This window comes from Didymella exigua (genome assembly GCF_010094145.1).
Source record: "Didymella exigua CBS 183.55 unplaced genomic scaffold M421scaffold_15, whole genome shotgun sequence".
In the NCBI taxonomy this organism is placed as follows: domain Eukaryota; kingdom Fungi; phylum Ascomycota; class Dothideomycetes; order Pleosporales; family Didymellaceae; genus Didymella; species Didymella exigua.
In genome coordinates this window covers 406,441-414,664 of record NW_022984789.1, presented here as the reverse complement: position 1 = coordinate 414,664, position 8,224 = coordinate 406,441, and the positions used below count along the sequence as shown (strand labels likewise).

General features: G+C 57.0%; 5 protein-coding genes across 5 annotated transcripts; 4 read left to right on the top strand and 1 right to left on the bottom strand.

The window, feature by feature from the left end:
* Nucleotides 1-123: 123 nt before the first annotated feature.
* M421DRAFT_421188 (ras-domain-containing protein) lies at nucleotides 124-1,214 on the bottom strand. Its single transcript, XM_033592743.1, has 5 exons — nucleotides 1,071-1,214; nucleotides 988-1,013; nucleotides 839-927; nucleotides 388-790; nucleotides 124-335 (listed from the first exon to the last, which is right to left on the bottom strand). The coding sequence occupies exons 1-5, from the start codon at nucleotides 1,109-1,111 to the stop codon at nucleotides 277-279; spliced, it is 618 nt and encodes a 205-aa protein (XP_033448238.1). The 5' UTR covers nucleotides 1,112-1,214; the 3' UTR covers nucleotides 124-276.
* A 143-nt stretch (nucleotides 1,215-1,357) lies between these two features.
* On the top strand, nucleotides 1,358-3,192 carry M421DRAFT_421186 (P60-like protein). Its single transcript, XM_033592742.1, has 3 exons — nucleotides 1,358-1,507; nucleotides 1,615-2,559; nucleotides 2,737-3,192. The coding sequence occupies exons 1-3, from the start codon at nucleotides 1,380-1,382 to the stop codon at nucleotides 2,954-2,956; spliced, it is 1,293 nt and encodes a 430-aa protein (XP_033448237.1). The 5' UTR covers nucleotides 1,358-1,379; the 3' UTR covers nucleotides 2,957-3,192.
* Nucleotides 3,193-3,609: 417 nt separating this feature from the next.
* Nucleotides 3,610-4,633, top strand: M421DRAFT_5647 (uncharacterized protein; the record flags this gene model as incomplete). Its single annotated transcript, XM_033595406.1, has 4 exons — nucleotides 3,610-3,675; nucleotides 3,729-3,887; nucleotides 3,937-4,420; nucleotides 4,494-4,633. 4 exons carry the CDS (start codon nucleotides 3,610-3,612, stop codon nucleotides 4,631-4,633), a joined length of 849 nt encoding a protein of 282 aa, XP_033448236.1.
* Nucleotides 4,634-5,320: 687 nt separating this feature from the next.
* Nucleotides 5,321-6,620, top strand: M421DRAFT_421185 (NAD(P)-binding protein). Its single transcript, XM_033592741.1, has 3 exons — nucleotides 5,321-5,519; nucleotides 5,597-6,220; nucleotides 6,270-6,620. Exons 1-3 carry the CDS (start codon nucleotides 5,365-5,367, stop codon nucleotides 6,490-6,492), a joined length of 1,002 nt encoding a protein of 333 aa, XP_033448235.1. The 5' UTR covers nucleotides 5,321-5,364; the 3' UTR covers nucleotides 6,493-6,620.
* Nucleotides 6,621-6,688: 68 nt separating this feature from the next.
* Nucleotides 6,689-8,090, top strand: M421DRAFT_5645 (uncharacterized protein; the record flags this gene model as incomplete). Its single annotated transcript, XM_033595402.1, has 2 exons — nucleotides 6,689-7,208; nucleotides 7,276-8,090. The coding sequence occupies 2 exons, from the start codon at nucleotides 6,689-6,691 to the stop codon at nucleotides 8,088-8,090; spliced, it is 1,335 nt and encodes a 444-aa protein (XP_033448234.1).
* Between the last annotated feature and the right edge of the window lie 134 nt (nucleotides 8,091-8,224).

Below are 8,224 nucleotides of genomic sequence, written 5' to 3'. Positions count from 1 at the left end.
TGATGGTGATGGTGATGGTGATGGTGATGGTGATGGTGATGGTGATGGTGATGGTGATGGTGATGGTGATGGTGATGGTGATGGTGATGGTGATGATGGTGATGATGATGGCGATGATGATGATGATGATGATGATGGATTGGTTGTGTGAGTAGGCTGATAGCTCCTATACTGCAGCCCTGCCCGTGAACGCCTTGCTCAATGTGGGTGAATGATGCGGGTGAATACAACGCAAATAATTACAACACGCTCTACGCGATGCAACACGCTCGGCGCTCAGCACGAGCACGAGTTCTGCTCCTGCGGCTGGCTGGGGTTGATGTTGACGTCAATCACTGTGCATGTCAGTACACGCACGCTCCGTGGTTGCAAGCGGGGGAAACGCACTCTGACTCTGCCCCTGCTGGCCCTCGCCCTCCATGCCCGGCAGCGCCTGCGCGATCCTCTTGAACAGCGCCTTGACGTTGTGCCCGACCTTTGCGCTCGTCTCGATGAACATGAGGTTGTTCTTCTTGGCCTCCTCCTCGCCCTGCGCCGTCGTCACCTCCCTCTTGTCGTTCAGGTCCGTCTTGTTGCCCACCAGCACGATGATGACGTCGTTGCCGCGCTCGCCCCGCACGTCGTCGACCCACTTGCGCGTGTTCTCAAACGTCTTCTTGTTGGTGATGTCGTACACGACCACCGCCACGGACGAGTCGCGGATGTACGAGGGGATCAGCGAGCGGAAGCGCTCCTGCCCGGCCGTGTCCCAGAGCTGGAGCCGCACGGTGCGGTCCTCGAGGTACATTGTCTACACGGTCAGAGAGAGGGACGCGCGGCGCGCGGCGGTGAGGCGCACCTTGGACAGGAAGTCGATGCCAATGGTCGCCTGGTACGTGTTGTCGAACGAGTCGTACATGAAGCGCGTGATGAGCGACGTCTTGCCCACTGCTGCCCGTCAGTATGCCCTCGCCGTCTCCTTCTGTCCTCCCACCGTCGGGGCCGTACCGCTCTGCTCGCCCAGGAAGACCAGCCTGCGCGCGCGTTAGCATAGCGCCCGCACGCACCGGGGCATAGGCGCAGGCACTCACTTGAACTTCTTCAGCGGATTCGAGTACCCGGATTGCGCCATGACGGGTCTGTGTGGGAGGGATTGCCGATCTTGAGCTTCGAGATCTCGGGATCGTGTTCGTCTGGGAGAGATGCAGGGTCCTCGCAGTCGACGTGGGGTCGGAATAGGAGAGCGGTCGCTGTTCCTTCGCCGGCAGACGTCCCCACACCGCCGGACGGGCCTGCAGGGATCATCTCTCTAGCGCGCCCGCCAAAATTTTGGATCGAAAAGCCCAGGGCAGACGACGCTGGGTCGACGACACTGGATAGACAGACCGCACGCAGCAAACATGTCCGACGCAGCACCCGCCCAGTACAAGCAGAAGAGCCGCAAGGGCAAGAAGGCCTGGCGCAAGAACGTCGACGTCACAGAGGTCGCCTCTGGGCTCGACGAAGTGCGGGACCAGATTATCGCAGGGCAAGTTGCACGCACGCTCACATCCCGCCGCACGCTCACATGCTGTCGCACGCTTTCTAACACGGCTTCTAACACGGCTTCTAACACGGCTTCTAACACGCTCACAGAGGTGTCATCGCCGAAAAGCCGTCCGACCAGCTCTTCGCAGTCGACACCGCCGGCGACGCCGCCATCCAGAAGAAAGTCCAGTCGCGCCACAAGCCCTTGAAGGTCGACCAGATCCTCGCCGCCCGCTCCGCCGTCCCCGCCGTCCCCTCCCGCAAGCGTCTCTCCGACATGGACGACGAGGGCAAGCGCAAGAAAGCCAAGGTCTCCGGCCGGGAGTACGACCGCCTGCGTGCCATTGCCTACGGCGGCGAGCAGGTGAAGAAGGATGTCGTCCAGTCCGGCACCACCGCCGACTACGATCCGTGGGCCGTCCAGGAAGTCAAGGAGCAGCCCGAGTTCTCGTTCCTGGAGAAGAAGAAGCCCAAGGTCGAGCCCGTCACGCTGAAACGCGCCCCCGTCTCGCTCTCAAAAGACGGCAAGAAGATCCCCTCCGTCCTCAAGCCCAACGCAGGAAAGAGCTACAACCCCGACTTCGACCAGTGGCAAGCGCTGCTCATCAAGGAATCCGAAAAAGCCGTCGCAGATGAGAAGCGCCGCCTGCGCGAAGCCCAGGAAGAGGCAGAGCGCATGGAGCGCGCAGCCGCCGATACAGATTCCGATTCCGGCGAGGAGAGCGTGTGGGAGAGCGAGTGGGAGGGCTTCAGCGGCGACGAGGCAGAGAAGGCCAAAGCCAAGCGCCCCGAGCGCAAGTCGGCCACACAGCGGAACAAGATCAAGCGGAGAAAGGACGCTGAAAGAGCCGCAAAGCACGACGCGAAGATGCGCGCCAAGGAGCAGCAGGTGCAGATGATCAAGGCGCTGGCGAAGAGCGTCGAGGAAAAGGAACGCAGCAGAGACGCGGCGAAGAGCATGGCGGCTGCCATCCAGGCCGAGGCCGAGGGCACGCTCGACGTCCAAGACGGCGACGAGCTGGAACTGCGCAAGAAGCAGTTTGGCAGGATTCCGTACGTCCTACACCATTCCCCTCAGCAGAGTTGCCCCCTTCAGCAGAGTTGCCCCCTCAGCACAGTTGCCCCCTCAGCAGAGTTGCCCCCTCAGCAGAGTTGCCCCCCTCAGCAGAGTTACTCCCTCAGCAAAGCTACTCCCTCAGCAAAGTCACCCCCTCGCTAACAGTCTTCCAGCATCATGGAGGCACCCCTCGAAGTCGTGCTGCCCGACGAACTGCGCGACTCGCTGCGCGCCCTCAAGCCCGAAGGCAACCTGCTCAAGGACCGCTTCAGGAGCATGATGCTGCGCGGCGTCGTCGAGCCAAGGAGACACATCCCCTACGCCAAGCAGAAGAAGTACACCGTCTCGGAGAAGTGGAGTTACAAGGACTGGGAGCTTCCGGCGGCGAAATAGAGAGGTGGATGCGGATGATAGATCTGCGGGTCGCAGACGTGCATATCTGGAGCATGGATACCCTTACCTTTTTCTTCTCAATTGACTTATCCTTCTGCCTAGCCGTGCCTCTGTCTGAGCTGCAAGCCTGCTGTTGAACCTAGAGTTTCTGTGGTTCTTGCCCGCTGTGGGGCCAAGAAGGTGGGAGCGTCTCGTTGTCTTGCTCACAGAACAAACTCGCATCCTTTCCTTGTCCCTCTCTTGTCCTGCATCTGCGTGACATTGTACAATTGTCCTCCTCGCTGTCCTTCTTGCAGTGTTGGTCTTTGCCTTCTCAAGTCCCTTCACCTTGCCGCCGTCACACCGCCGCAGAGCACTGCTGGTCGCAACACTTGCCTTCACGTTCACCCAGACAACCAGAGACCTGACTCACTGTTGCAGCTGTTGCGCCCGCGCAGAACCACGCTAAGGATGTTAGCGTGTCTCTGTCTGTCTGCTAGGTGTGGGGGTTCATGGTGAAGGCAGACTGAGGGGATAAAGAGGTAGACTGGTGCCTACCTTTGCCTCTCGAGCTTCCTTACTGCGGAACCAACCTTTGGACAGCTACACCACTATCATTGCGCCAGCACATCTCCTCACAGAACAGATCATCAGCAACAATAGCATTTCCTGTCATGCCAACCACCGAAGAGAACATTCAGTTCCTCTACCTCATCCTTACGCAAGGCGGCGCTCCCACGGTGAAACCTCTGCACCTCACTCAGCGTGTTCAAGCACTAATTAGCTTCCTTAGGTTGACTGGCACCCCATCTGCGCTGCTCTCAGCTTGGAGAAGGGCGCAGTCACCAAGCGATGGTCGCGTCTTAAGCAGGCAATGGAGAAGGGTGAGAAGCCTGCTGAGTCCAACTACGAGTTCCTGTGGCTCATGGTCACACACTCCACGCGCGACAAGGTAAGTCGGCATGCCCGAGTACGACGGATAATACTGACAAGCACTGTAGAAGTACGACTGGGATGCCATCGCGCAGGCCTGCAATAGCACCAAAGGCGCCTGCTCTAAGCGCTACTCCCGCATGAAGCTCGCTATTGAGCGCGGCGACGCCCCACCTTCTACTCCTCTCAAGAGCAAGAAGGATGCCGCCGCCACTCCCAAGACGACGCCCGCGAGAATCGAGGTCAAGTCCGAGGAAGATGACGCAGGTACACCCACTCCGACACCCAAGCGCAAGCGCGCGCTGGCCAAGAACTACACCGAGGCCGAAGACGACGAGGACGAGCAGGATGAGAAGCTCAAGCGAGCGAAGTCGACTCCAAAGTCCAAGCCCCGCCCCACGAACGCTTTCCGCGCGAGTGACGAGAGGGACACCGAGGAGGCATCCACCACCATCCAGGGCGAACCTTTCGACGAGGATGGCGATGTCTTCACCGACGCTCTTGAGCACGCTTCTGCTGACGTGGCCGACGAGGGCGAGCTCGACGAAGTCTGTAAGTGGATTCCTCCTCTTTCGCACGTTGCCTTGTGCCATTCCCACGGAAAGTATGGTGCTGACACCCTCAGCGTCTACCTCCATCTTCTCGGACAAGTTCACAAATGCGCAAGAGATGGCTGACGTGTTGGTGAATAGTCAGACGCCCCCCACCAGCGAGCAGCGCACCGAAGCAGAGGGCATATCGAAGGTGTTGGACGACTTTGTGTAAGCCTTTCCATGACTACTAACGGGGTTTGGCACTTGGTACACCCACTTTCTTCTGGCATGAGCTTGGATTGAATAGTAAATCTTTCTTGCATCCGCAAAGTACGCATTGGGCGTTCTGCGAGTCTGGTGGATCTTACGAGTAGACGAGATCGTACATGAAATACCGATAGTACCAAACACGATCCGTCCGAGAGTGACCTCAACGTTGGTACTTTCGCGTGACCTCGACGTTGGTACTTTCGCGTGATGAAGCCACTAATACGACTCTTCTCTTCATGGCACTGTCCCGTTGTGAAGCTACCAGTGAGGATCTCCGAGCTCGAGATCGGACATGACATGTGCTCCGAGTGTAAACAAGTCTTGGGCGTGCCGTATCGTGTTGCGATGGCTAATAGTCGTTTGAATATTGTCAGCACCTTCCAAATTAGACGAAGAGGTGTCGTTGCATCGCGCCCTACACATTGCAGAATTGCTATGACGTGCGCAGGAAAGCGGGGCTCTCTCGGATATAGCAACATGTATTTATCATCAACCTCACGCTTCCAACGCCGGATAAATATCCACGTCTCTACTGCTGTTGATCTCCATTCCTGCCAAGACAGCTTTCGTCGCATGTCTCTGGCTTCCCACGCTGCTCGTGTCTTCAGACTGTCCGCTTCTTCTTCAATTGCATCCACAAGACTAGCCTCCCTCGGCAACCAGCCAGGTCCGAGAGCTATATACAGCAGAAACATGTCGTCCCTGCCCAAGACCATGAAGGCAGTTGTCATCGAGAAGACTGGTGGAACAGACGTTCTCCAGTACAAGACCGACGTGCCTGTCCCTGAGCCAAAGGGCGACGAGGTCCTCATCAAGAACGAGTACATTGGCATCAACTACATTGACACGTGAGCATCATCTTCCTACTGACAACCCCTCCAAACATGGAGTGATTCCGAGAGAAGACAGCATTGATTTGTTCCAGCTACTTCCGCTCCGGAGTCTACAGCCCCCCTTCGTTCCCCTACATCCTCGGTCGCGAAGGCTCCGGCACCATCGCAGCAGTCGGTCCCAACGCGCCTTCTGACCTGACAATTGGAGCTCGCGTAGCCTACATGGGCCAGAGCGCATATGCCGAGTACACCGCCACAACCTCTCACTTCGTCGTCACCATTCCGGACTCGATCAGCACCAAGATCGGCGCTGCCGCTCCTCTCCAAGCGATGACTGCTCTCACCCTGATTCGTGAAGCTTATGCTGTGCAGAAAGGTGACTGGGTCCTCGTGACTGCTGCCGCCGGTGGTGTCGGTTTGTGGCTGTGCCAGCTGCTCAAGGCTGTTGGTGCACGCACGATTGCTACTGCGTCGACGCCCGAGAAGAGGGAGTTGGCGAAGCAGAATGGTGCCGAAGTCCTGCTTGAGTACCATGCTGACGACCAGGATGTTTTTGTCAAGAAGGTGCTTGAGATCACGGGTGGCGAGGGTGTGCACGCTGTGTTTGACTCGGTGGGTAAGGATACGTTTGACAGCAGTCTTGCGGTCGTGAGGAGGAAGGGCACCATGGTCAGCTTTGGAAATGCGTCGGGTCCGGTTACTGGGTTTGCGCTGGCGTAAGTTCTCGCCCGCCTGTATTGACGCTGGGTGGCTAACGTGATGCAGACGTCTGTCGGCGAAGAACGTCAAGTTGCTGCGCACTACGCTGTTCAACTACATCGCTGACCGCGAGGAGTTCCAGCAGTACGCTAAGGAGCTGTGGGGTTTCATTGAGAAGGACGGTCTGAACGTCAAGATCCACGACATCTACCCGCTGGAGGACATCAAGCGCGCGACTGAGGATATCGAGGGGAGGAAGACGACCGGTAAACTGCTGTTGAAGCCGTAGTCCATCTCGATTGCAGACCATGTACAACCCGCTATCCATAATCTTCATGCCAAGCAGTATCTTACAAACGTCGCTTTATAACCGCCTGGGTGAGGTGAAGGCCACTATTGGCACTGTCAACAAACATCTGTCGACTTCTCACGATTCTCGCCAACACCTCGATAATTTTTCGCCGCAGATCACCTCACATTGCAACATGCAGCCAAAAGAAACATTACAGAGCGTTAGAGATTGGGCGATTGCATCCTTCCCGGACGATTTTGCGAAGCTCGAGAACCTTTTGCGATCCTTTAATTGCAGATTCTTCCCATTCTACGCTCGGGACGACACCGCAGAATTCTCACTGGGGGTCCAGGGCCTCCGAGTCGGCACTTCCAACAGCGATGGTACCCCTATCTACGCATGGAACGGTCCGGAGTCCATCTGTGTTGGCCACGAGTTTGAGACGCGCAAATTTGAGCTGCATACTGACATTGCGAACCCAAAAATCGACTTCACAGAGCCATTCTCTTTCGTCGCTCCTGCCGAAGACGAAGTCAGTCTTGCGCGCTTCGAAACGCTTGTGCGATACATCCATCTTATGCGCCCGTCAGCATACATGATCCGCAGGACCAGCTTCTTTAAAGAGCACTTCCCAAACGCGTGCAGGGACGTTGCTGAGCATCTGGCCCGCAGAGCATCTGAAACGCCAACTCGCTCACCTCGCGTCCCTCGAAGTAAGCGAACTTGTGTGCCAACTTGTGTGCCAACTTTGAATACAACACCTCTAACGGTGACTTGTAGCTCCCAGGATCTTCCGATCTGCCTCGGCCCAAATCACGCCACAACGCCCAATCATGCCAACATCCCCTGGCCTAGCCAGTGGCGTGCTTCTGAGGAACTTGGAGCAGGCGTTTGGTTCCTATCGAGCCTCGGTCTTCGGCCAGGTTGGTACTGCTCAAGCAACAAGTCGGCGCGAGACGGCGGAGCTCAGTGCCAAGATTTGCGACCTCGAGCTCGAACTCGTGACTGCAGCGAACCGCACAAAGGATATCGGAACTCAGTCCACCGCGCTCAACACCAGGATCCAAGAGCTCGAGACCGTGCTCCTGAACGTGGAGAAGGAGAAGACGGATCTCGGTACCCGGTCCGCCGAGCTGAGCACCAAAATTTCTGGCCTCGAGGCAAAGCTCGCCACTGCAGACAAAGACAACGAGGGTCTGGAGAAGGAGACTACCGAGCTCAAAGCCAAGATTTGCGATCTTGAGTCGGGGCTTCAGGGCGTTAACAAAGCCAAGAAGAAGACTGAACAGGCGGTCGCTGAGCTGAAGACTAAGCTGCGCGAGCTTGGGGCGAAGCTGAAAGGCGCGGAGAAAGACAAGAAGAGTACTGAGAAGGAGGCCAGCGAACATAAAACTCGGATCCGTGACCTCGAGGCAAGGCTGCAGGACGCGAAGAAGGAGGTGAAGAGCGTTGAGAAGAGGGCCACTGATCTAGCGGAGAAGATTGCTGAGGCTGAAGCACAGAAAAGTGAAGCAGAGAGGAAAGCGGAGACTTGGAAAAGTCGCTATGAAGAGCTTAAGAAGGACGTCTTAGGCGCTGTGATGAAGCCCGAGTGAGCACGGAATAAGTGGCGCAAGAGTGGTTTCAAAGACGGAGGATGCATACAAGAGATGTTCAGGATGGTGATGCAGGACGAATCAGTTGCGAAGCTAATAGATGTCAATGTTGGTATCGATGTTCCAGTGGCAAT